Source organism: Mercurialis annua, linkage group LG7, assembly GCF_937616625.2.
Source record: "Mercurialis annua linkage group LG7, ddMerAnnu1.2, whole genome shotgun sequence".
NCBI lineage: Eukaryota > Viridiplantae > Streptophyta > Magnoliopsida > Malpighiales > Euphorbiaceae > Mercurialis > Mercurialis annua.
In genome coordinates, this window is record NC_065576.1 from 48213452 (window position 1) to 48241419 (window position 27968).

The 27968-nt window shown below is 31.2% G+C and overlaps 6 protein-coding genes across 6 annotated transcripts; 4 read left to right on the top strand and 2 right to left on the bottom strand.

Annotated features, from left to right (window-relative positions):
• The first annotated feature begins 3212 nt into the window (after positions 1–3212).
• Positions 3213–5425, top strand: LOC126656366 (uncharacterized). Its single transcript, XM_050350920.2, has 5 exons — positions 3213–3348; positions 3430–3567; positions 3669–3788; positions 3882–3986; positions 5158–5425. Exons 2-5 carry the CDS (start codon positions 3439–3441, stop codon positions 5239–5241), a joined length of 438 nt encoding a protein of 145 aa, XP_050206877.1. The 5' UTR covers positions 3213–3348; positions 3430–3438; the 3' UTR covers positions 5242–5425.
• A 1423-nt stretch (positions 5426–6848) lies between these two features.
• On the top strand, positions 6849–9375 carry LOC126656364 (stemmadenine O-acetyltransferase-like). Its single transcript, XM_050350917.2, has 2 exons — positions 6849–7868; positions 8864–9375. Exons 1-2 carry the CDS (start codon positions 6995–6997, stop codon positions 9307–9309), a joined length of 1320 nt encoding a protein of 439 aa, XP_050206874.1. The 5' UTR covers positions 6849–6994; the 3' UTR covers positions 9310–9375.
• Positions 9376–10788: 1413 nt separating this feature from the next.
• Positions 10789–11355, bottom strand: LOC130015756 (kiwellin-1-like). The gene has a single exon (XM_056106520.1). It carries the CDS (start codon positions 11353–11355, stop codon positions 10789–10791), a length of 567 nt encoding a protein of 188 aa, XP_055962495.1.
• Positions 11356–17850: 6495 nt separating this feature from the next.
• Positions 17851–20531, top strand: LOC126656365 (stemmadenine O-acetyltransferase-like). Its single transcript, XM_050350919.2, has 2 exons — positions 17851–18831; positions 19940–20531. The coding sequence occupies exons 1-2, from the start codon at positions 17958–17960 to the stop codon at positions 20383–20385; spliced, it is 1320 nt and encodes a 439-aa protein (XP_050206876.1). The 5' UTR covers positions 17851–17957; the 3' UTR covers positions 20386–20531.
• Positions 20532–22364: 1833 nt separating this feature from the next.
• Positions 22365–24159, bottom strand: LOC126656363 (stemmadenine O-acetyltransferase-like). The gene is made up of 2 exons (XM_050350915.2): positions 23088–24159; positions 22365–22979 (listed from the first exon to the last, which is right to left on the bottom strand). Exons 1-2 carry the CDS (start codon positions 23962–23964, stop codon positions 22537–22539), a joined length of 1320 nt encoding a protein of 439 aa, XP_050206872.1. The 5' UTR covers positions 23965–24159; the 3' UTR covers positions 22365–22536.
• Positions 24160–25199: 1040 nt separating this feature from the next.
• LOC126657281 (uncharacterized) lies at positions 25200–26270 on the top strand. The gene is made up of 2 exons (XM_050351948.1): positions 25200–25568; positions 25935–26270. Exons 1-2 carry the CDS (start codon positions 25200–25202, stop codon positions 26268–26270), a joined length of 705 nt encoding a protein of 234 aa, XP_050207905.1.
• The last annotated feature ends 1698 nt before the right edge of the window (positions 26271–27968 follow it).

Here is a 27968-nt window from a genome sequence, read left to right on the forward strand (position 1 = left end):
CGTTGTGTGGATCTTGTGCTGCTGCGTTTGGTGCTTGTTCTTCAGTGCCCAGATTGAAAGCAATTGGGTTGCTTCCCCTCATCGGATTAGTTTGGTATTGGGGTGTTGAAAAAGAGGGCCCTCCGGTATTGCTTTTTTCCCCGGAGTTGTGAAGCCCGTCTTCCGTCACGTTGATTATCTCCGGAGTGCTTTTTGGGTCCATTGGTTGTTTGTCTTTCAGGTTTACTCTTTCAGAAGTCATCTTCTTCAATGAGATTTGTTTTTGAGTTCAGAAAATCTCCTTCTTTTGAAGTTTAGTTAAGCTTTTCCCACAGACGGCGCCAATTGATGGAGTCTGCCTTCTGAACCGGTGAGTAAGACCTGCAAAACAGGGTAGAAGCTAACCGGACGGTGGTTGTCCGATTAACTCTCCGATGCTAAAGTCAGTTTAGAGTTTTGAGCAGCGTTTTGAGTATATGAATGTAATTGTGATTCTAGGCATACCTCGTGCTCCTTTTATAGTAGTCGAATATACCTAGTAGAGTTGTATTAGGCAGGTGAATCCTACTTTATAGGGATTCGGCAATATTGTAGAGATTCTCCTGATTTGTCGTGATCTAACTTAATCTGATAAGAGTCCTATTTAGGAACGTCTTCCTAAATAGTCTTATCTTCCTAAAGTAGAGCTTATCCTTCCATATGTACTGTTTGTGTCCGAATAGGACAATATTTCCATACTTAGTCGATTACCCGAATCCCGGACCCGACGCGCTTTCGGCGGATCATGTGGGATTCGGTCTTTATGTCACCGAATCTTAAGAGATTCGGCGTCTCCTTCATATCTTCGGATCTTCAGGGGGAGTCCGGTATCATCTGAGAGTGGATCTCCTGCAACTCGGCTCCATTATACTTACAATAGGATTCGGTATCCATCAATACTTATTGAAAATTTCAATATTTATTAGTTTAGATAGATGTTTATATTTTTGTTCATATTTTTTGAACTTGGCTTATTTCATTTGAAATTAGTACATAGATTAAAGTTTTATTTTTCATTATATTTAGATCAGAGTGTTTTTAGATAATACTTAAGAGTTTTATAATATCAGTTTTGAGCAATATTCTATATTGTCCAAGGCTACAAAATTAGTTAGCCTTCATGTCAATATTAATATTAGATAAAATATACAGAAACAATCATCTATATTTATTATAGCTTATCGGATTTGGTTTTACGACAGATAGGGGTGAGCATTCAGTCAATTTGGTCGAAACCAAACCGACAACCCCTTCAACGGATTAACCGTTTGACTAAATAGTCAAAATCAAACTGGCCGAATAAGTAATTTTAAATGAAAACTGTACTGATCGAATAAGATAGGAAAAAGAATTCATAACTGAACCAACCTAATACGTCGGTTAATTCGGTCTGTTCGGTTAAAACCGGAAAAATTATGAGGAACAACTAAAAATTTCAAAATTTTGCTTAGTTCGGCCGGTTCGGTAACCAAAAAACTAAATTTTTCTATATAAAAACCAAACTGACCGAATTAGACATTTTAACCAAACCGAACTGACCGAAATTCATCGATCCGGTCGGTTAATTCGGCCGGACGGTTTTTTTGCTCACCCCTACAGTTGAATGTGTATTCCAAATTTTTTACTAATAATAAATTATATATAAATTTCAATATTTAATGAAATAATAAATTACCGACAAGTTATAATTTAAATGGTATAAACGTTGTGCAGCAAAACCAGAGGCGGATGTATATTGACAAGGGTGGGGTCCATGGAAATTTTATAAATTTTAACCGACAAATAATCAAAGTTGCTTTCCAACTCATTTATTCATTTTTTATTTAACATATATATCATATTAATTAAGAAAATAATTGTCCTATGGACATTTAAATTGAAAAATTACATTAGTATCATATAAAATATAATGCAATTTTAAATTGTAAAATTAAAATTATATATTACACACAACTTAAAATTTTAAATAGTTAGAGAAAAAATAATTAATAAATATACATTTCACAACAATACAAATTTTCTTTATTTGTTGATTACAATTAAAATTTAAATGTATTTTTATTTAGTTTTTCATTTAAATTTTATTAAAATATCTCTAATTTGATTCATATATGCATATTTCTTCATGAATCATTATAAGATATTATAAAAAATAGAATTAATCTATAGCCAAATTTAATAAATTATCAATTTTTTAATTATTTAAGTCGATATATGAACATTGCTTATTAAAAGAAAATTACGAATAAAATCAACAAAGAGCGATTAACTACTAAATGATTATTTATTAATGTATATTAAAATTGATATATTTAATACTCGAGTAATGATTTAATGATCTAATATTTAAAAAAATAAAAAAATCAAAGATAATTATAGAAAATTTTATGATTTAATATAATATAATAAAAAGATATTAATTTTAAATATTTATGGACCCCACCATGTAAAATTTCTGGATCCGCCACCGAGCAAAACTACCCTTTGCCAGTTATAAAAATAAGACAAAAATGCTGAAAACTCCCCACCTTTGAACTTTTTTTCAATTCCACCACCACCTAGGAGAATTTTCAATTGCACCCTATTTAGGGTTTTCAGTTTTTGTCTGCACTCCAAAATAAAAAAAATTGATAATTCAATTAATTTACGGATAAAATTATTAAAACCAACTAAATAGAAGGATTGTATCATTATTTTTTCCATTTGGAAAAATATAAATTAGTTCTTCATCTTTAAAAATGTTCAAAAAAATCCTAATAATTAAGTAACTTTTTATATTTTTTAAAACAATTAAATAAAAAAAATTAAAAATAAAAAAAACACCACCGGTGGTCCGTTAACAGACCACCGGACCGGTGGTCTGTTAAGAAAGTAAAAGGATTGCAGTTTTTAATTTCAAAAATATTAATAATTAATATAAAGTAAAAAAAGTAAAATCATTAATTGTTGATTTTTTTTAAGAAGCAGGCATTTTTATAATATTAATAATATTAACATCTTAATAGTATATAGGCTGAAAATGAAGGATTAGTTTGAATTTTTTTTTTAAATAAAAAGAGGTCATTTTAATCTATCGGGGTACAGGTGAAAAATGAAGATAAAGGTGGTGGTGCAATTGAAAATAAAGATAAAGGTGGGGTTTTTAGGGGTTCTCACTAGTATATAATTAGATTAGGATTTTTATTCCTATTCATATTCCTATTCCTAAACAGGCATTTGGCCAATCGTAACAACCCTAAAGATTTCCACCGTTTGTTGTGTAAACTGGTTTATTTTACTTTTCTTGGTCCTGCGACGGCACGAATCACAGGATTCTGAATCCCTAAAAGAGTATGTTGATTAGTTTTATTTACGTATTCATATATCTAATTGAATTAGAAGCAGTGGTAATTGAAATTGTGTGTTTACTAGAGAATTTAGATGGAGATCATAGCTGTAGAGGAAGAGGAAGCAGTGTTCCCTTGCGCACTGAAGATTATACCAGATTTCATCTTCAACAAGAATGATCCTATTTTCTTGGGAGTTGAAGTTGTTGAAGGCATACTTAAGGTACGAACTCTTATAATTTCATGTGCTTAAATGCCTGTGATATGCTTGTTTTTTTTATCAGAAATCAATTTTGTACCTAAACAATTGTATCTGAAACACAGGTTGGGACACCAATTTGTGTTGCTCGCAAAGATTTTTTCGACGTCGGCCCGGTTGCCTGCATTAGGGATGAGAGAGGGCCTGTCGATTATGCCATCAAAGGCCAGAAGGTGTCGATTAAGGTTCAATTTTCAACTTTTTATCTTTTCTTGTTTAAATTTTCTGATGAATCTAGGCTCTTAGTTTCATCTATTGCGTGCTTTGTTGTTTTGCAGATTACTAACAACACTCCCGAGTATGGTAAGCATTTTAATCATGAAGACCTTCTTGTCAGCCATATTTCCAGGAGGTCAATTGATGCTCTTAAAACTTATCACCGGGTAATTCATTTCGCTTTTCGTTCATCTTTTTTACTATTTGTACACCTATTTTGCCTTTTGAACTTGGGCATTTTTTGTTAGAATTTTTAGTTGAGTTGCTTATCCTAAATCTAGAATTGCGAGCAGTGGACAAATGAGAAAGCATGGACAATCAATTCGCCTATTGAAAGATAGACTAATTAGCTAACTCCACAAGTTTCATTGAATATGCTTTCTATGGAACTAGTCTCGCTTTATGTGTGCTCATAATGCGACCAGTCAATGTGTATTAGTTAATAAGTTTGTGTGCAATAAATATCGCTCTATCAGAGTCTCAATCCTGAACTTGGGCATAGGATCTCGTCATACGAATGCATCCTTAACATACTAATGGTGTAAGCTGCTCTCTTGACTCGAGAATTATCAATTCAAACAGTAACAACCTTTTCTCCTTAATGTCACCAAACATCAGAATTGGTGAATTCTTGCTGGGAAAGGTCCACCATCCAATAAGCCATTGTTGTATTACTCCATGCATTGTCATAAATCTGTGTCACAAACTAAATGAAATTATGAGAGACTTTTAGCAACATCTTATTTGGTTGTTTGCATGTGTCTCTTTTAGTTTTAGGAAGTTAGTGTTTTTGCAAAGTTTTCTTTGTGCATAAAGCTTGTGAAAAGAAAAAACAATAAGATAGAAATAACATGGGCTGATTGTATCCCTATTAATATTAATATGGATGGCAAGGTAGTGTTGTTATAGCATTTTTTATCCTTATTTATATACGACGGCTGACATGAAATGCTCATTATTCTTCAATTTCAGTTTGAATTATTTTCTTTCATGGTGTTCTTGCTAGTATTATTAGGTTTGGGTTATCCATCTGCCAATGATTTTGTTTTGTGAACTGCCTGGCAAACTGTCAGCGACCTGCGTGTATTTGTTCCTACCTAAATTGTGCTTGAATTCGGGTTGATGAAGCTTGCCGGTTCTCTTTTTTTTTTATTATGTGGCTGAGGGCATTGCTTAGACTTTTAAAGATCCCAGGATAAGGAGGGATTCATTACCTTTCGATATATCAGAAATTTCGTGTCTGCAATTTCAAGTACACTCTATGCTGTCAAATAAAGAAATGCAAGTAGTAAATTTGCTAAGCCTCGAGATTGCTAAACGTTTTTCCTTTGTGTATAGGACGCTCTCTCAATGGATGACTGGAGGCTGGTTGTCAAACTGAAAAACATTTTCAAGATACAGTCACATGGCAAGACTGAATGAGAATTTGTGCACTTTGTTGAAGTTGTGAATTTTGTGTTGCGTTTAATTAGTGTTCACATTTTGTGTGCATGGAAAACAATTGTCGCCGGATGCTGCAACTTATTTTGTGTATAACCATTGTCATTGGCTGCATTTTTAAAAAGATATTCATTCATTATTTTTATTAAAAATTTAAATTAAAGTATCTCCTTATCCAGGTACTATAATATTAAAGAGAAAAGGTTTATTTACTTCTTAGACAGAAAATTAAATGCATAATGTTGCATTACATTACCTTATTTAAGGGAAATGGAAGAGATGAATAAATCATAAAAATTGTAAGGTGTTATTATCAAACTATCTTATTTTTAAAAAGTAACTATAACATGTATTTTGTCTTTTAAATTAAGTCTTAATCACTCAAAAGTCTCTCATCTTTTTTTTCTTCAATTGCACCCTGACATAGGAAAATCCTCTCAAAACTCCTCATATTTAAATTCTTTTTCAATTACACTCTGACGTAGAAAAATCCTCAATTGTACCCTAGTTTGCTTTTTTATGTTTCAACTGTACTCAAAATCGCCACCTTTAAATTCCAATTAGATGCTAATGTTATTAATAATGTAAAAAAACATACTTTCTAAAATTATACCTAATAACTTTTAAAATTAAAAAGTGTATAAATTTTCAATTTGGGTTACAATTGATAAAAAAAACAAATTAGGGTACAATTAAGGATTTTTCCTACGTCGGGATGCAATTAAAACAAAATCTAAAGGTGGGAGAGTTTGGTCTAGTGGTCTAAAAATATTTAGACTAGCTGCTCAAAGGCTTAGACCATTAGACCAAACCCGTGGGGGCATCGACCTAGTTAAATATAATACCAAGCATCCTGCAAGAGACCTATCCGGTTTGAATGAATATTAGTTTGAATGTTGAAGGTTCAAAAGTGCTGCTTTATATTTAGAACGCGTTCAGACACCTCATGGTAATACTTAAAAAAAAATACCAAGTAGAGATTTATACAAATAACGGAGGGAAATACCATAATAATTTTTCCAAAGTAATTACATTGGGTAATGATTTTAATATACCCAAAGTATTATCGTTTTGCAATTTGGTGATTAGCTTTATAATTATAATTATATTATGTAATAAAATTAATTAAAAGAAGAAATATAAATTAATTAAAAGAAGAAATATAATTAATAAATTTGTGAATTAATTATAAAATTAAAATATAGAAATAACTTTTTTTGAATGTTTTATTATTTGAATGATACTCCGATGCTGGAGTATATTTTTTTTAAAAAATTTATACTATAATACAATTTTTATTTTTTTTGGATAAATGATATTGAATTGATTTGTAAAAATAATAAGATTTTTAATATTTAGTCAACATTTAACTTATCTATTATATGAGAGGTTAGGAATTTTTTGTAGACCAAACTTTACCGTTGGAAATGGAGGATTTGATTAAATTATGCTTTGTAGACCAAATTTTACCATAAGATGTAACTTATCTATTATAAAAGAGGTTAAGAATTTTTTTTAGCAGTTTTTCCTATGAAAAATTATAGATGCCACCATTTTCATCTATGCCATTAGAAACATTTTTTAGTTAATATTTATTGTGCCATGTTGGAGAAGAAATAGAAAATATATTCCATATTCAACCTACACAATTCTGAAGCTATTTGGTATTTAAGGCAGGCAGGTTTTTCTTCATTTCTGTGTCCGAATCAGACTAGACATTAAAATTCGTTAAACTATGGCTGCAAAACTTAAGATCATACAACGAGAAACCATCAGACCGTCTTCTCCGACTCCCGACAACCTTAAAATCCTTAACCTATCACTTCTTGATCAGCTCCTTCCGAATACTTACACACCGCTTCTTCTCTTTTACCCTGCGAATGATGGCGATGATCACCATATAGATCGTCACGAAAAACTTCAGAAGCTAAAGAAATCGCTATCCGATACCTTAACACATTTTTACCCGCTTGCGGGAAGACTCAAAGACCATACATCCATAGATTGTAATGATGAAGGAGCTGAATTTATCGAAGCTCGAATCGAATTTCCACTCTCAGAATTTTTCAGAAATCCTGACACACCGATGCTGGACTGTTTATTGCCTGCAGCTGCAGAATCCCCTGAAGCAGCTGATGGTAATCTATTAATCGTCCAAGCTACTTTCTTCGACTGTAGCGGATTAGCGGTTGGGATTTGCGTTTCGCATAAAATGACTGATGCAGCCACCTTATCTACATTCGCCCAATGCTGGTCTGCAACCGCTCATACCGTCTTGAGTAAGACGGTGACTCCTCCTATGTTCATGGGTTCATCAATTTTTCCACCTATAGACATTTCGATCCCACATAACCCGATTGACATGAAGCTAAAAAACTACAGGTCAAGAAGATTTGTTTTCACTGGCTCAAAAATCTCCGCCCTGAGAGCTAAACTCGCAAGCGAAACTGCGTTAGAACCGACCCGAGTGGAAGCTGTTGCGGCGCTATTATGGAAAACTGCATTGGCCGCGTTAAGATCAAGATTGGGATATTCTAGGACATCTATTTGGGCTCTAATGATCAACATGCGTTCCAGGCTCGTGCCGCCCCTGCCTAAACACTACGCAGGTAATTTAAAATTTTTGCGGTTAATAAACTATAGACTTATTATACTTCGGCAACCAACATTTCATTTGTTATATTTTGATAATTAAAATTAATTTTCTGTTATAATATGAGGTTAATTATTCATTTCAGACAACATTTTTCTTATATGGAAATTCAAAATTATTTGCTAGCACAACTTTCGTGTAAGAATACCTCACAGGCAAAACAACAGAAAAAAATGGTAAGCTAGAATGAAATCATAATAAGGTTAATTAAAAAAACATTCTAACACTCTCTATGTCAACTCGAACTTTCTTAACTTCGCGCCGTGTTCAGCTCTAATCAATTAAAACGAAACTATTTATTTTTTATAGTTTTGTCCAATCTTGTAATTAAGTTTTTTTGTACTTGTTTCCCAATGTTTGTGTTTAAATAAATTACTTGCGTGCAGGGATAATGAGGGATATTAAATTCCGTAGGTCACCAAACTTTTCTCAAATTACAAAAAGATCACTAAACAAACTTTTCTTATAAAATGGTCACTGAACTCTTATTTTTATTAAAAAAAAATACACCCATAAAAAACAGACTGTTTCCACGCAAAAACGCAACATTTTTGCTTACATAGTAAGCCGAAATTACAAAAAAGAACATAGTTTAATGACCTTTTTGTAAGAAAAGGTATAACTCAATAACCTTTTTATAATTCATAAAAAATGTAGAGATCTCTTCGTAACAAGAAAAATATTTTTGTAACAAAAGATAGAGTTCAATGATTATTTTGTAAGAAAAATTTGTTTAGTGACCAATCTGTAATTTGAGAAAAGGTTGGTGATCTATATAGTTTAATATGGGTAACAAATTATTTAATTTTTATCGTATGTTTTGCATTTGACGTTTCTTTAAATTTGTCCAGATAGAATTTTACCTCCATGCTATTATTTCTCTACATAAATACATATTTGGACATAAATTAATAAAAAATTTAATTATGAATCCGTTGCTGCGACTTGCAGGTAACTGTTTGGGGTACATCGCTCCAAAAATGATGGATGAAGATCACTGCGAGTTAGAATTAAAAGATTTTTTTCGTAAAATAAGAAAAGAAATGGAAGGATTTAGCGAAAATTATGCGAAGAAGCTGCAAGGGGAAGGAGCTTCGCAAAAAATTTGCGGATCCTATAAGGAGTTCGGAGAGTTCGGAATGAGTAACGGTGTAGACTTCTATGTATGCACAAGTTGGTGCAGATTTGGACTGTATGATACTGATTTTGGCTGGGGAAGGCCTGCATGGGTTAGTACTACCACAGGGATAATGAGCAATGTTATAGTTTTTATGGATACAAGAGATGGTGATGGAATTGAAGCACGGTTAAATTTGAGAGAAGAAGAAGATATGGCATTTTTTGAGTCTAGTCCTGAGATTCTTGAATTTGCTGCTGTAAATCCTAGTATTTCTTAGAAATTTGACTTCTGTTTATGTTTGTTTTGAACAAGTTTTTTACATTTTTGATATGTTTCATATTTGTATTTTTTTGAAAATAAGATTTTGACCTAATATTATTTATGTGTACTTCATTTAACAGATATAGTAAAAAATATTAAATTTTAATAATATTTTTATTTTAATTATAAAAATAAATAAAATAAATGTTCTTTATAAATTTATATAACATATTAAATAATAATTAATATTATAATGTTTGACAATGATTTTTATAGTTATTAATATCTTTAACAACCATTTTATAGAATTTGTGAAACATATAGCAACGGCCGATAGTAAAGAAGTCGTTATGAAAAACATTACATTACACCAACACACACAATTATGTTTATCGTTGTTAAAAAAATTTAACAACCATATTTTGAGTTTTTATAACGACAACTGACGTTTCCAAAAATCAAATTTCTTGTAGTGTTTGATTAATAGTATAAGGATAGTTAATAACGTAAATCACAGTTTAATTTCAGCTTTTATTATTACTTTAGTTTACATAGCTTATTTTAGTTTAATTAGTTTTAATTTCTTCTCTCTTATATTTTATTAGATAGACTGAATGAATTTTAATTGGATGTATTTTGATAGCTTTCTCTATGAATAAGATATCCGGATTTCACAATCTGTATTACGAGTTGATATTGTACGCTTGCAATATTTTTCCAACAAGTAGCATAGACTGCATAGTGGTAGTTTCGTAATTTGGGCAAAGGTAGAGGAGTGCAATTAGCCGATTTATGGGACTAATTCTATTATTTGGGCCTCCAAAATAGCGATTTATGCTTTCTGTTTATTTTAGATAATTTTGTTTGTTATTATTTTTCGATATTTTTAATATTTACATGTCAGTTTGCGACATTGGTGAGGCAGTTTTTGATGTTTTTTGATAACACTTATTTCTCAATTTTTTTATGTTCAATTGAACCAATGAACGTTTTGGATGCCTATATGAAGCTTATCATTTATTTCCATTAATCTAAAAAGCAAATTAGTCATAACATTTAATAAGAGTATAAAAAAAATATGAAGATAAAATTGTGAAAAGTTAGGGGCATTAATTGTATTTCTTAAACTGTGTGAAAAGGGAAAAATGAAATTATTTTGGGAGGAGTAATAAGGTTAAAATTTATTGTAAAATTAACCTAAACTTTCTATCTCAATTTGGACCATTCAGATATGGATATACTTGACCTCAATTTAATTAGATTTATTTAATTCTACGATACAAATATATGTAGATCGGAATACTTTTTCTTGTAATTAATATACACAAAATTTATTGAAAGAAAAATTTATACCATATATGAAACAAAATAGGAAATGATTCAGAAGCCAATTTAAGTACAAACACACTAATTTTTTATATAAAAATTTTCCCATACAGAGATATATTTTTTATGTTACAAATACAATTGTAAATTGCATATATATATAAAGAACTCAAGCATCCGACCAAGATATATCCAAGGATCCGACATCATCGGGATCGGAAATTCCTAAACCGCTCCAGACAGCTTTCGATGCATCAACAATGTTGTTCGGACAAGGCGGCTGATAATCATGATCGGAATCACATCCCATAGTAGAATCACATTCATCAACTACTTTAGCCCTCACACTTCTCCCATTTCCATGGATATTAACATATTTCAAGCACCTACTCTTGTTATTAAACCATCCTGTAGAGAGTGCAACCACCAGCTCATCATCTGCATGATACTGGTTATCACATTCTGACGGCCCACCACCGTCACCGCCCTTCACGAAACTGTTTATTGTCATTGTCGCTTTAGTATTTCCGGTCACCGGAGGTGAACATTTGAATGTAGTGTACATTTTACCCTGTATACAGCAATCCGAATCGTGTTCTTGATTGCATTGTCCCGGAGGCGGCTTTACGCCTCGTATTTTGCCGCTAGGGCTGCAGGATTGAGACTCTGCTGAATTGAGAATAAGAATGAGAAAAATGCAAATGAGAAGAATGTTGGAGATGATTTGGTTTTTCATTTCTTTTTTGTTTATGTTTGTATTGTAAAACTAACTTGTTTTATGATGGTTTTGCTGTGGAGAATACTTAGAGGAATTAGGGCTTTATATAGAGGGGTGAGATTCTGAAAATTGCAATTGTTTAATTTTAAATAAAGACAAAGTTTCATTCGTTTGAATTAAAGAAACTTACACATTTCGTTAATCTAGCATGCAATGACTAGTGTAACAACCTTTTGTGCAATTCTTAATATATTTTAATTTAGGATGGAGACAAAAAATAGTTAAAACATAAAAGTTCAGGATGGTAAATTAATTGTTTAACAATTTCTGTGTATATTTTAAAGGGCTTTTTACATAAACATCTAATATTTGTAAAAATATATCTTTTATACGGGTAAGAGTTTTCAATATGAAAACTATCATCCACGCTGGAGATATTATTTTTATACGGAAAAAATATATTTTCTACTTCAAGTCAAATCCTCATAAACCAAATATTTTTCTCTCTCCTCAATTTTCTCTCTCCTTTCTCTCTCTCAACTCACCTTTTGTTCTTCGCACCAATCCGCCTCCGCTGTTCCATTTCCATCGTTTCTCTTCCATTGTTCCACCTCCGTCGTTCCACCTCCATCATTCTGCCTCCGCCGTTCCGTCTTCGTCTCGCCGTCATCTTTCTTTTATCGTTTTGATTTCAGATTTGAATTTTTTTGTTCTTTTTTTTTATTTTCAGATCTATAATTTGTTAATTTTTTTACTGTTTTTTCACCATTAAACATGTATAAAAGAGTATCTTTAGAGAATCTAATACTCATTTCATGTTATGTAGAATAATTTTGTGATTTTATGGAATAAAATTATGTTATTTCTGCATTTTTCTTGTGTTTCTGTGTTTTTTTTTTAATTCTGCAGAACGATTTGTTGATGATGATTGATTGCTGAATTATTGTAATATCACAGTGTTTTTGATTTTATGTTGACTTATGTTGATATTATGTTGCTATCAACTGATTTTTTTTTATTTTAACATTGACAAATAAAATAATATTGTTTGTGAAATAAACTAAAAAATTAAATTAAATTAGATTGAGACTAGATAATGATATGGTATCATCATGGAAGAAGACAAATAACGAAGTTGAATTATTGTAATGATATAGTGTTGACATTGTGTTAATTTTCGGTTGATATTTTGTTAATTTTAGCATTTGTGAAAAAGAAAATAATGATGTTAAATTATTATGGTGTTACAATGTTAATCTTATGTTGATATTGCGTTAATATTATGTTGATATTTAGTTGATTTTATCATCAACGAAAAAAAACACATTATATGTGAAAATAAAATAAAAAAATTGAAATTAAATTGAAAAAATGTTGAAAAAATAAAAATTAGTATAAAAAAGATTGAAAAATTTGAATCAGTTAGTTTATTACATATGTTGATATCAACATAACATCAGCACAATATCAACACAAGATCAACATTATAACATTATAATAATTCAATATCATTATTGTTTTTTTCACCAATGTTAAAATCAACAAAATATTAACCGAAAATCAACACAATTTCAACATTGTAACATTATAATAATTCAACATCTTTATTTGTCTTTTTTCCCAATGCTAACATATCATTATCTAGTCTCAGTTAAATTTTTATTTTTTTAGTTTATTTCACGGACATCATTATCTTATTTGTCAATGTTAAAATCAATAAATATCAACCGATTATCAACATAAAATTAACATAAAATTAACAACACTGAAACATTACAATAATTTTATCAATCTACCATCATCAACAAATCGTGCTGCAGAATTAAAAAAACGCAGAAATATAACCAAACATAGTAAAACTGCAGAGATAACATATTTTCATTACATAAAATCTACATGAAAATTATTATTACATTCCTTAAAAATAATCTTTACACATGTTTAATGTAAAGAATTACTGTGACTTAAAAACAGTTAATAAAACAATTTCTAGATCTGAAAATGAAAAAGAAGAATAAGAAGAACGGTGAATATTTTCGTTTCAAAATCGGATCATATGCCTTTAAAAAACTTTTTAAAATCGTTAAAAACTTCTGATATCTATTATTCCTTCCGACAATAAACTCCGGTTCAGATCTGAAAAAGAAAACACAAAAATAAGAAAACGGCGGCGGCACAACGAAGGCGGCAGTGGAGCGGCACTGAGATTTGATGAAGAGCGACGACTATCAGAAGAAGAAATCGTGTGGAGAAGAAGAAAAGAAACCGCTATTTTCAGAGAAAAAAGAAAAAAAAACCGCCAATTCAGAGCTAAGAGAAGGAAGTTCGTAAAAAAGAGAATAATTTAAAATTCTAGGTCAACAAAGTAATAAAATTCGGTATGAAAAGTAAAGAAATTATTTGGCCCGTATAAAAGATATTGGGCTGAAAAAACCCGTAAAACATATAAAAAGCCCTATTTTAAAAGAGATTGCCTTAGCAACATCAGGACAAAAGTCAGAAATTCAAAAAGACCACGTCAAAATCAACTTAACGGCACAGCTAAAGTATAATAATTACTTTTTTTTGTAGCTCACTGTTTTATGGATGATTTGGCGGGTGTTTCTCTACCCCGTACGTGCAGATCGCTTTAACCTTCTTCTGGCCTTGGCCTTTCATCTCTTTTAAAAAAAAGTATAATAATTACGAATATATAGTTGGCTTAATCACCAAAAAATGCCAAACCTATACGTTTTGTGTCAATTATAGCCAAACCTTTAAAAATCACCAGATTTAGCCAGATCTTATATGTTCTGTTTCTTTTTTAGCCATTTTTGAATCGAACCGGTTTTTTTGACACCGTGTCGTCCACGTCACCGCCAACTAAGCAATTGGCTGGCATATCAGCTGAAATATTTAAATAAGGTTTGACTATAACTGACACAAAATGCATAGGTTTGGTATTTTTTGATGAATAAAACTAATGTATAAATTAAGGTAAATAAAATAGAATAGTTATGACTGGATTTAAGTAATAAATAAAATAGTATTTTATTTATTATAATATTTTTATATATATTTAAAAAATAATATTTTTATTTAACGCTAATTAAAATTAATTTATTTTTACTAAATTTAAATAATTATAATATTTTTTTTACATATTTGAGGGATATATAATTAATTTAAATTCTAATAAAAACAAAAAATGTCATATTCATCTTAATTTTTTTTTTAAATTCTAGTCGTCGATTCTTTGACACCGCCGCCGTTTGAGACCCAATTGTTCGTCTTCCGACGAACAATCTGAGAGTAATATACACAACAAACATACGACAATGTTCATAAGTCAACTATACACATATAAATATAAAAATAATTACTGAATAGATTGTTTATTTAAAGGACGAGTTTAATTATTTTCTCATTTTTTTTCTTTAATAAGTGAAGCTCATTGTGGTGTAATCAATATATATCATGATGTTTATAAGCATAAACGCATATGTCATTTTACTCGGTATAGCCAAAAAATTACCTTAATTTATACATAACTATTTTATTAATTACCTAAATTCAGTCATAACAAAATCTCAACAACATTAAAAATTCTAAATCAAGTTCAAAATCATCATAAACATTAAATCCTTTCACCAAAATTAATTCAATATTAATTCCTAAGTAATACGTTAATTCATTTTTTTAATTACATATTCATTAAAATTTATTATAATATAAATTTATTAGATTTAATTAGGTTTAATAAAAAATTAAAATTAATTTTAATTAGTATTAAATATGAAATATTAATTATTTTTAAATATATATAAATTTCATAAATGATATAATTAATTTACTAATTGTTAAATTTAAAAATTGGCTTGAATTTAAAATTAACCCAAAAAATACCAAACCTATATTTTTTTGTGTCAGTTATAGCCAAACCTTATTTAAATATTTCAGCTGTCATGCCAGCCAATTGCTTAGTTGGCGGTGACGTGGACGACACGGTGTCAAAAAAACCGGTTCGATTTAAAAATGGCTAAAAAAGAAACAGAACATATAAGGTTTGGCTAAATCTGGTGATTTTTAAAGGTTTGGCTATAATTGACACAAAACGTATAGGTTTGGCATTTTTTGGTGATTAAGCCTATATAGTTTAAATGGTATAAACGCTAGAAATCGAAAGACTAGACCATGGATTCAAATCCTTTCACAATAATTCTCTCTTCTCCAATTATAAAAAATACAAAAACAATTATTTCAAATTAAGTAATTACACTGGGCAATAATTTTGGGAGATTCAAAATATTTTCATTGTTGTATCACGATAATATTCATATGCATATTTATAGTATTATTTTTTTCAAATATATGATAAATTAGGTCGATGTCCGCGCGTTGCGCGTATACAATTAATTCTTTATCCAATATAATGTAATGAAATGGGATTAATCACAATAAAATGTCAAACGTATGCGCGAGAGGTCCGTTATAGCCAAACGTTTCAAAGTCGGCACATATAGCAATATTAAACTATCTTTGATTCATTACTAACAGAGAAAAAAAAAGAATAAAAAAAACCCTAGTAGCCTTCTCTTCTCTTTTCTCTCTAACAAATCCTAGCCGCCTATAACTTTTTTTTTTATTTTTTTCTTCGGCAGCCGTCAATGGCTTAATTTTTCTATTGACGGTAGCCACCCCTTTTGTTTATGTTATTTGAATTTCATAGAATATAATAAATAGCCAATTCTTTTTCATTTTTCTGACGGATTAAAATTTATCACGAGGCGCAATTCAATTATCAAGAAGCGACGATAGATTGAAGATCTTTCAGTAACAAAATGGATTCGTCTATGAGCTATACTAGTTTTATTCATTTTTTATTGTTTTTCTTTTTTATGAATGTATTATTTTGTCTTTTTTTTATGAAAGGTTTGTTGTTCTTTTTATGTGAAAGGTTTGTTGTCTCCTTTTTAGAAGGAGTTATTGTCTCTTTTTTAGAAGGAGTTATATATTAAGTGTTGATTAAATCGGATGCTGTGAGTTTGCGGGTGTTTGGAGAAGTTCGAACGAAGAGTGATTGAAGACTGCATTTAATTCGCGAAACAGTTAGTAATTTATTTTTATTTTCGTAAGTAAGGTATGCGAATCAGGCAGCATGTTGTCTGTTCCATGTCAGGTCATCGGATTTAGTTTTTAAATTATCCCGAGTTTCTTACAAATGTAACTGTTTCATATTCAATTTAATGAGATCCGATGAATTCAAAAATAATAATAATAATGTAATGAAATATACAATAATAAAAATAGATGTAACTAAATAGATTGTACCCATTGATATAATAAACTATTTTTAAAAATGTCGAATTTAGCACTCAAGCAAAAAAAAATGTTATTAGATTTAAATTTTATTATAATATAACTATGTAAATTAATTTTTCATTTGCATAGTTATGAAGACAACGCTGCCGCCCACGCTTTGATAACAGTCCAAGAGACAAAAATTCCTTTAAAATTTGCTGAAAAAATATAATTACTTAAAGATCGCAGAAGTAGTATTTAATAAAGATGAATCTCCCTTGGATTGTAGAAGTGGTACTTAATTCTTGTTGGATATATTTACACTCGTTTTGAAAACTGATAATGCATTATATTGGAAATAACTATCAAAAATGTAACTGATAAAATTGAAAAGTTCATGCAGTAATTGAAACGGTAAAAGATTAAATTTGTTGGTAAATGGAAAGGTAGGGAAAAGTTTCTGCAGTAATTGAAAAGATAGAATATTAAATTTGTTAGTAAATAAAGGTAGGAATAGTTATGAAACCACACATTTCATTAATTCATTTTCTTTCGGTTTCAATTGACCGAAGCAAATGTATCATTTACACAGGAACCACTTGACAGTTTTAAAATAACAGTTCAATGAAAATTGAAAAGTTTGAAGTTTTCTTTTTGGGTCTAATAAAAAGTTGATGATATTAATGGATTAGAGGTAGAGTTAATAATGTGTTTAAGAGTGGTGACGTTATGAAAAGTCTAGATAAATAAGAAAATGGAACACATAGATGAAATAGGAGAGTCCACATGGCGGAATATTATTTAAGCAATTTTTGTAGTTCAGAATTATATAATAGTACTATAGATATAAATATCTAATGCCAAAAAAATGGGTATTTAAAGTAATTATAAAATTAAAATATAGAAAAATAAGCTTTTATTTTTAATTATTTATTATATGAATGATACAATTTTAAATTATTTTTAAAAAAATTACATAATACAATTTTTTAATAAAAATATTGGATTGATTTGTAATAATAATAAGATTTTTAGTTTCTTAGTCAACGTTTAACTTATCTATTACTATATGAGAGGTTAAGAATTTTTTGTAGACCAAACTTTACCATTGAAAATGGAGGGTTTGATTAAATTCTGCTTTGTAAATAAAATTTTACCATAAGACTTAACTTATCTATTAATTATGAGAGGTTAAAAATTGTTTTTTTTTTCAGTTTCTCCTATTATATTATAGATTGTTAGAAACGTATTTTAGTTAATATTTATTGTGCCATTGTTGGAGAAGATACAGAAAATAAATTCCATACTCAACCTGCACAATTCTGAAGCTATTTGTGGAGATGGCAATGGCTGCAAAATTTAAGTTCATTCAAAGAGAAACCATCAGACCGTCTTCTCCAACACCCGAAAACCGTAAAATCCTCAACCTGTCTCTTCTTGATCAGCTCCTTCCAAATACTTACACACCGCTTCTTCTCTTTTACCCTGCAAATGATGGCGATCATCTTGATCGCCATGAAAAACTCGAGAAGCTAAAAAAATCTCTATCCGATACCTTGACGCATTTCTATCCATTTGCGGGAAGACTCAAAGACAATACCTCCATAGATTGTAATGATCAAGGAGCTGAATTTATTGAAGCGCGAATCGATTTTCCTCTCTCAGAATTTTTCAGAAATCCTGACATACCAATGCTGAACTGTCTATTGCCTGCAGCAGCAGAAAATCCTGAAGCAGCTGCCGGTAATCTATTAATCGTCCAAGCTACATTCTTTGATTGCAGCGGATTAGCAGTCGGGATTTGCATTTCGCATAAAATGACTGATGCAGCCACCTTATCTACATTCACTGAATGCTGGTCTGCAACAGCGCATACCGGCTCGAGCAGGACGGTGACACCTCCTATGTTCATGGGTTCATCAATTTTTCCACATATGGACATTTCGATCCCACATAACCAAATTGACCTGAAGCTGAAAAACTACAGGTCAAGAAGACTCGTTTTCACTGGCTCGAAAATCTCCGCCCTGAGAGCTAAACTCGCTAGCGAAACTGCGTTAGAACCGACCCGAGTGGAAGCTGTTGCAGGGCTATTATGGAAAACTGCATTGGCCGCAGTAAGATCAAGATTGGGATGTTCTAGGACATCTATTTGGGCTCTGATGATCAACATGCGTACAAGGCTCGCGCCGCCCCTGCCTGAAAACTCCGCAGGTATCAAATTTTTTTATAGTTATTAAATGGGTTAAATGCAAATTCATACACCAACTTTGACCTAATTTGCAATTACAACATAAATTTTGAAACTTGGCAATGTCAGTAACCAACTTTACACTTTTGGCAAATCGATACACCAAACTCAAAAAACACTAACGTGGACATTGTAATAAAACGCCATTTGTCGTTTTATGATTGGTCGGTGTACCAATTTGCCAAGAAATGAAAGTTGGTTACTGACATTGCCAAGTTTAAAAGTTTATGTTGTAATTGCAAATTAGGTCAAAGTTGGTGTATGAATTTGCATTTAACCCTTATTAAATTATAGACTTTTTATACTTTCGGCAACCAACATTTTATTTGTTGTATTTTTATAATTGAACTTTTATTTTCGTTACAACATGAGTTTTACTTTGATGACTATCTTCTTATACGGCAGTTTAAAATTATTTGCTAGCGCAACTTTACCGTGTAAGAATACCACATAGACAAAACACCATAAAAAAGCTAAGCTAGAATTAAATCATAATAGGGTTTATTAAAAAAATTTCCAACACTCTCTATGTGGCCTAAGTTGATGTGGCTAATTTGGGTTAGTAAGTAATTGAAAAAAGGTATAAAAAATCCTTGATTTTTTCTCAAAAGTACATATCAACCATTTTATTTTCATTTGGCACAATTAAGCCCTCATATACTGAACAATTAAATCCTCGTTATTTTAAAATCGAACAAATAAACTCTTTTAATTTAATTTTTGGATAATTACGCCCTCAAATTCTCGGTAAACATTTTAAATATAAAAATTATTTTTGAACTTTTTCCTATATGTTTATGAGAGACATGTCAGCCATTAACGAGTGTTTCTAATGATGTTAGACGAAAGGGATTATTTGTTCTATTTAAAAATAAATAGGATTTAATTGTATCAAAAAAGGAAAAAGAGATGATTTGTACTTTTATGAAAATTACGAGGGCTTTTTTGTACGTTTTGCCTAAATAATTTTATCTTAAAATTTAAGTAAATTTCATATAAAATGGATGAGTAATCTCTGGTTGTCACGAAAAGAAAAATAATTCTAACACTCTCCATCATTGCAACTTGCAGGTAACTGTGTGGGATACATCGCTCCAAAGATGATAGATGAAGATCACTGCGCGTTAGAATTGAAACAGCTAATCTATAAAATACGAAAAGAAATGGAAGGATTTAGCAAAAATTATGCGAAAAAGCTTCAAGGCGAAGGAGCTTCACAAGAAATTTGCGGATCTTATAAGGAGTTCGGAGAGTTAGCAATGCGTAATGAAGTAGAGTTTTATATATGCACAAGTTGGTGCAGATTTAGACTATACGATACTGATTTTGGCTGGGGAAAGCCTGCATGGGTTAGTACTACCACTGGGATGATGAGTAATGTTATTGTTTTTATGGATACAAGAGATGGTGATGGAATTGAAGCACAGTTGAATTTGAGAGAAGAAGAAGATATGAATTTTTTTGAATCAAACCCTGAAATTCTTGAATTTGCTGCTGTAAACCCTAGTATTTCTTGAAAATCTGACTTTTGTTTATGTTTGTTTTGCATCAATTTTTTTAATATGTTTTACATTCGTATTTATTTCATAATAAAAATTTGACCTAATTTTATTGAGAAAACAACAAAAATATCCTAAAAAGCTCTCCAATTTATATCAAACCCCAACTGAGTTCTATACATTGGTTCTCAATGTAAAAATGTACTATCCGATATGTATCGGAAATGTATGTATTGGATCCCTGAGTTTTAATTCAGGAGGAGCCGAAATCTATCGTTCTTTTATTTGAAAAAAATTAACCATCGAGACGTCTTTTAACTATTACAGATGTATTAAAATGTATCAAATATGTATCAAAAATATATCCATAATATAAAAAATTGGCAATTATCTATATATAACATAAATTACAAACTGATAATAAATAATTGAATTAGTCGGTTAATTCAATTAAATTGATAAAAATAAAAGATAAGAATTTAAAACTATCCATCATGTATATATTGTGTATCATAAATGTGTTAAATTTATATCAGAGATGTATCAAAAATGTACCACAGATACAAATCAAACTAACTAAAATCTTCAAAATATAAAAATAAACCGATCGAATTAGTCGGTTGATTAAATTAAATTAATAAAAAACTAAAAAAGAAAGGCTCAAAGTTGTATCGAATATGTATCAAATATTTTTTTCGAATATCTTTTATGTGTTTTGATTATTTATTAATTTTTACGTAAATTAAATTCACCGCATGTGTTTTTTTTCTAAAAATACAGCATAGACTCTTTTAATTTATTTTTTAAAAAATATATTTAATTGTAACCAAACTATTAGTTTTGTATAAACAAACCAAAGTAACTATTTTTTTTTTTAAATTGTATTTAATTAAACAATCCTCACTGTCACAACAATATCTAAATTCAATAAAGTTGCATCTATTAATATTACTTCAGATTTATTTACAAATGACAAAAACAGATTAAACTTTCATAAAACCAAATTCTGCATGTTAGAATAATTTCCACAAAAAGTGTTATGAGGAAAGAAATAATTTCCATATCCTCTCCCTTCTTCAACATATATATGGCAATCCATTCTTTTCCTGCGGCTGGCTAAGTTCAAAGCAACATTAGGTGCTGTTGCGGTGGTGACGGCGGACGAGATTTGTTGCCGGAAAAAGAAAAAGAAGAGAAGGTGAGCAGAGAAAGAAAAGGTGCGAGGAAGAACTGGACATGTAGGCATAAGAAAAGAAAAGGTGGTGATGAAAAGAATTCAAGAAATACAGTAAATTTGCAATAAAAATGGTACATACGTAAACCTTGAAAGAAATAATGTAACGCGTGAAAATTGAACTATTTTTTGGCCATTTTCTATAATTTTCTCAATTTTATTTATGTGTGTTTTATTTAATAAATATAGTAAATAGTTTAAGTATTTACATAATCTATTCTAGTTAGGTAGGTCCAGATCCAGAAATAACGAAGTGAGAATTTGAGAGCGATTTTTGTTTAATTGAGAGAATTTTATTTGAGAAAAGGAGAGAGTTTTATTTTCGATGATGATTATGTAAAACTTATTGCTGAAGAGTGTTGTTTAAAGATAATTTGTCCGAGGGTGTCACACTTTTTATTTTTTGGTACAAGAAAAAAAAAGCAAACATTAAGTAAAAAAAAATAGATAATTCTACTATACGACGTCCCATAGAGATCGTGTAAGATCCATGTAGTTAAGTAATCATCGCCAAGAAACACAAGGTGGTATGACAAATCTTAACCTCCCAATCACGATCAAGGAATATTTTTTAAATCACATTATTTTGAGCTTAGAATGAATGACGATTTAACATTTTGTCCTTAATTATAAATAAGGAAAAATTTACTGATTTAGTTGGCTATAATTATTATTTTAGGACCATTATTTTTTAGTCTCCAAAGGTTTGGTCCCTAATTTAACAAACGGTCATAAAAAAAAACCTTTTATCAATAAAAAAAAATTAATATTTGATAATCTTTTAGAAATATTGTCATTCTTTAAGAATTGAATCAAACCTGCAGCTAGTTTAACCGGATTGATCTGAAATTAGAGATCAACCCGAATTAATTTTTCCCTAAAAAATAATATGGTTCAGTCTTTTTCAACTATAAAAAACTGTAAAACTTGGAAATTCAATAGACACTAGGATTCACAGCTGCAAATTCAAGAAGCTCATGATCAGACTCAAAAAAATTCATATCTTCTTCAGTCAAAGTCAGCCATGCTTCAATTCCATCACCATCTCTTGTATCCATTAAAACAGCAACATTACTCAATCTCACACTTGTAGAACTAACCCAAACCGGTCTACCCCAACCAAAATCAGCATCATACAGCCCAAACCTGCACCAACTTGTGCATATATAGAAGTCTATTTCATTACTCATCACTAACTCTCCGAACTCCTTAGAAACCCCACAAATTGCTTGTAATGCTCCTTCTCCTTGAAGCTTTTTCACATAATTTTCACTAAATCCTTCCATTTCTTTCCGTATTTTACGGAATGTTTCTTTCAAGTCTAATTCGCATCGGTCTTCGTCCGTCATTTTTGGAGCGATGTGCCCCACACAGTTACCTGCAGCGGCGGATTTAGAAATTTTTTATAAGGTGGACAAAAATTTAAAGTGATAAAATGAAATTAAATGGTCCATTATATGTTCTATGTAGGTTTGTTCATGGTTACCTGAGTAGTTTTCGGGCAAGGGCGGCAGGAACCTGGAACGCATGTTGATGGATATAGACCAAATAGATGGCCTAGAATATCCCAATTTTGCCCTTAACGCGGTCATTGCAGTTTTCCATAATAATCCTGAAACAGCTTCCACTCGGGTCGGGTCTAACGCAGTTTCGCTTGCGAGTTTAGCTTTTAAGGTGGTGATTTTAGATGCAGTGAAAACGAATCTTTTCGTGATGCAGTTTTTTTGCATTAGGTCAATCGAGGTACGTGGAATTGAAATGTCAATCGGTGGAAAAATTGATGAACCCATGAAGACAGGTGGAGTCACAACCGCCTTGCTCGAGGCGTTATGAGCGACTGCAGACCAGCATTTGGTAAACGTAGACAAGGTGGATGCATCAGCCATTTTGTGCGAAACGCATATCCCAACCGCTAATCCACCGCAATCGAAAGAAGTAGCTTGAACGAGTAATAAATTTCCTGTAGCTGCTTCAGGAGATTCTACAGCTGCAGGCAAGAACCAATTCAGAATCTTCGTGTCAGGATTTTTGAAAAATTCTGACAAAAGACAATCAGTTCGAGCTTCAATAAATTCAGCTCCTTCATCATTACAATCTATGGAGCTATTGTCTCTGATTCTTCCGGCAAGTGGATAAAAATGCGTTAAGGTATCGGACAGAGATTTCTTTAGCTTCTGAATTTTTTCATGGCGATCTACGTCCTCGCCATCATTCTGAGGGTAAAATAGAAGAAGTGATGTGTAAGTAATTGGAGTGAACTGATCAAGAAGCGAAAGATTGAGGATTTTAAGGTTGTCGGGAGTCGGAGATGACGGTCGGATGGTTTCTCTTTGTATGATCTCAAGTTTTGCAGCCATAGCCATCTCCACCAAGTTTAGCTGATCTTAATGTATAGTTGATGATACTTGTAATAGCAACCAGCTTCGGAATTGTAATTAATATACCAAAAGTATACGTTTTCTGTTTCTTCTCCAATAATGGCATTTAAAATATTTTCTTGTGGCCATGTTTTTCAATGTAATATTTTCCATATTTTTCGGGTCCATAATCAACTGCTTAAGTTTGTTTCTGATTGATTATTTATTTCTATTCTTTGCATGAAGATGCTTTAATATTTGTTTACTTGTTGGTCAAGTTATTCGACCTGATCAAATAATCCAAGAGGAAATTAATTTTAATTTTGCACGATATAGACATAATTATTATCATAACAGGATGGCGGAAACATGGATGTTACTATAATTATAGTTTATTGAAAGGATTAGACTAAAATGCACTTAATTAATTTTTGATTGAAATAGTCAACTTATAATCTAGCTGGCACAAATAATTAAGAAATAAAATACTGCCCAACAACCTATTATGATTTTGGATTCGAAAATTAAATTTTTTGCATTGACTAATACCTATTGTTGTTGTAATTAATGGTATACAAATAGTATGTGTAAATGCAATAAAATAATAAATTAGAGCGTATTTTGTAATTAATTGCTACAATTTTTTTTTTGAATTTTGTGATCCAAAATACAACCTTTTATTTTTTTCAGAATTCAAATCACTGGTTGAATATACGATAGATCATATGAGGAATGCCAGAATCTATAGGCATGCTAAAATAAATTTCGACCTCTAGAAAAATCAGCATAAATCGGTTATTTGAATTGTGAAAAGACTTTGGCAAAAAAGAAATTGTGAAAAGATATATATAAAAAATGTTTGAAATTATAAATCTATAATTATTTGAAATTATAAGATACATTTTAGTACATGATCTATTTTTTTTGTATTTAACCCATAAGGGGTGGCTTAATTAATATCACAATTTGGTCATTCCAATTATCTGATTTGGTATCTGAATGAAAATAAAAATTCCTGGAATAGAATTTTACAGAGAATCCTTTTTCAAACTCCAAAAAATAGAAGGAATCTCAATATCTAAAAACATTTGGTATTAGGATTCCGTTTCCTTTTTAATTGTCTTTACGTTCTTTACATAGATTAAAACTAGGGTTCTCTCCAAACTCTAGGGTTTTCGGTAGGTTTTTTGTCTTGTTCATCAAGATTTGGTCTCTGATTCTAGAGTTACTTGTCCGGCTTAATGGCGGAAACGGAAACGCGGGGTATACGTACGATTAAGAGCAGTGGGAAAACTTTGAATCTTACCGAAGAAGAAGACGATGAGATTATTTTACAGGATCCCTTAGATGTGGAAGCAAAGGTTCGCACCTTATACTGTCTATCTGGGAAACTTCTCACAACCAAAACGATTAACGTGGAGGCTATGAGGAGAACTTTCAATTCTATCTGGAAACTCAATAAGGGTTTCGGTCTCAAACAATGGCCAAACAACATATTTGTGTTCCAATTTTACTCAACTCGCGACAAGGATAGAGTTATTATGGGTAGTCCATGGACCTTCGATAACAATTTATTGGTACTTAAGGATGTTGATGGGATATTAAACTCTGTAGATCACTAAACTTTCCTCAAATTACAGAAAGGTCATTAAAAAAGTTTTTGTTACAAAATGGTCATTGAACTATACCTTTTATTATAAAGGGGTTCAGCCATCTAAAACGTTGCGTTTTAAGCAAAAACGCAATATTTTTGCTTATGTGGCAAGCCAAAATTACAAAAAGGAACACAGTTCAGTGACCTTTTTGTAATAAGATGTATTATCTAGTGACATTTTTGTAATTCACGAAAAGTTTAGTGTTGTTTTTGTAACAACATAAACATTTTTGTAGCAAAATGTATAGTTCAATGATCATTTTGTAACAAAAGTTTTTTTAGTGATCTTTCTGTAATTTGAGTAAAGTTTAATGATCTACAGAGTTTAATATCCGATGTTGATGTCACAGCTTCTCCAGCAGATATGATTTTCAACATAGTTCCGTTCTGGATCCGTATTCTTAATGTCCCAATTGGTAGAATGACAAAAGGTATGGCTAATATCCTGGGGCAGAAATTAGGTCCTATTATAGACATTGATGAGGAGAGGTTGGGAGGTTGGAGCAGATTCATGCGCATTAGAATAGAAATAAACATCAATAATCCCTTGAAACGGGGAATTATGATAAGAGATGTGATAGCTAAAAATGCAACTCCTGCAAGTATACAGAATGTAATCGTAGCAAACAAGGTCGTATCCACAGAGACAACGGATTAACTATTATTCGTATTAATTATAGCTAAGACAATTAAAATTTGAATGTAATTTATTTAAACTAATTAACTAAAATAACTAGAGCGACAAATACTAAGATGTAAAGATAAATTAATGGCGAAGAACACTAGAGTTTCGGGATTTCACTTAATCATAAGATACATTGTCATCTATGGAATTGATGTGATTCAATGACGGTATTCAAAATTGCTTTAGTATTCTCTCGAATCAAGAAAGCCTATTCAATTAAAGTGAGTTTAATTTCTCAATCCAAACCCTAATTTAATCGAATGATGAAGGATTACAACCTATATGTCATACACAAATCCGTAGGTATATCTCTATCCTACGGTAGTTATGCGAATTAATTCTAGATCAGAATTTATGTTTCATCTCTCAATACTTCACATAAATTCTAGATAAAGTTCAATTGACGGCCAAACAATCAAACAACGATAAACACAAGAATTAATTACTGAAAAACACGATATTAAACAATCTCTTGCTAATATAAAACTTCAATCCATAAAATAACAATGAATCTCATAATTAAACTACATCCCTAGCTCTAATGTAAAAGTTTAGCTACACATAATCTGAGATTGGAAAGCAAAAACAGAATTAAAAGAGTTCATTGAGTAGAGAATAAGGAAAAACTCTTTGATTCCAGGTTAGATCAATCGTCAGTTGATTTCCTCCTTCGATCGTTAAGAATCCTTGATCCAATCGCCAATTCGGTCTTTTTCCTCCTTGTGGTTGCTTACAAAGTCTCTGAGTTGTGTAAAAAATCCAACCACAACTTAGCTTCTCTTTTTGGCTTTTATAGTCTCCAAGTCTTAAGGAAAACCTAATCAAAAACGGACTAAAACACGCTGACAACCGGACCTGCTGACCGGATCTACTGGGCAGGTCAGGCTACAGGTCCGACTGAGTTTCTGTCCCGGCAGCAAGTTGACCGGACCTCCAGCCGGTTCTACTGGGCAGGTCCGGCTGGGTCCCCAAATTTGCCTCCTTGGCCGGTTCTGCAAGTCAGGTCCGGCCGGTAGGTAAAGTCGACTCTGAAATGACGAATTCTACTGCAATTTCGATTCATTCGGCTCTCCATTATTCAATTGCTTGTTCCTAAAGAAAGTTAATAAACTCAACGAATCAGGGTATAATTAAACCATAATTTACGTAATCGCATAACAATTAAATCAAAATATTCTTAACAAAACACGTAAAATCATGGTTTATCAAGATGGCAATGATGAAAGGCGTTGGTTAGAATTTCAATATGAAAGGCTTGGTAATTTTTGTTATATATGTGGGCGTATTGGCCATCAAGACCATGATTGTGACCTGGCAGATGTCATAACGGACAAAACCAAGTATCAGTATGGCGAAGAACTGAGAGCTTCACCGCTTAAAATAATTAGCAGGAACCAGAAACTGGAAAAGGCGAAGGAGGATAGCCTGATTAGAGACATATGCAAGAAGCTGAATTTTGAAGATAGAGATATTCCGACAGATGGTAACGCTGATACCCAAACTGAGGCACTTGATGTTGGCGAGAAGGAAAACGGGAATAACGTTGACAGAGTGGGAAGAAACGATGTGGTAGAGAACAGAAGGGAGGAAGGTACCATCACTGTACAAAATATTTCAACTCCAGAAGATACACCTGTGTTGAACATCCAAAATCCTCAAAGAAACCAGCTG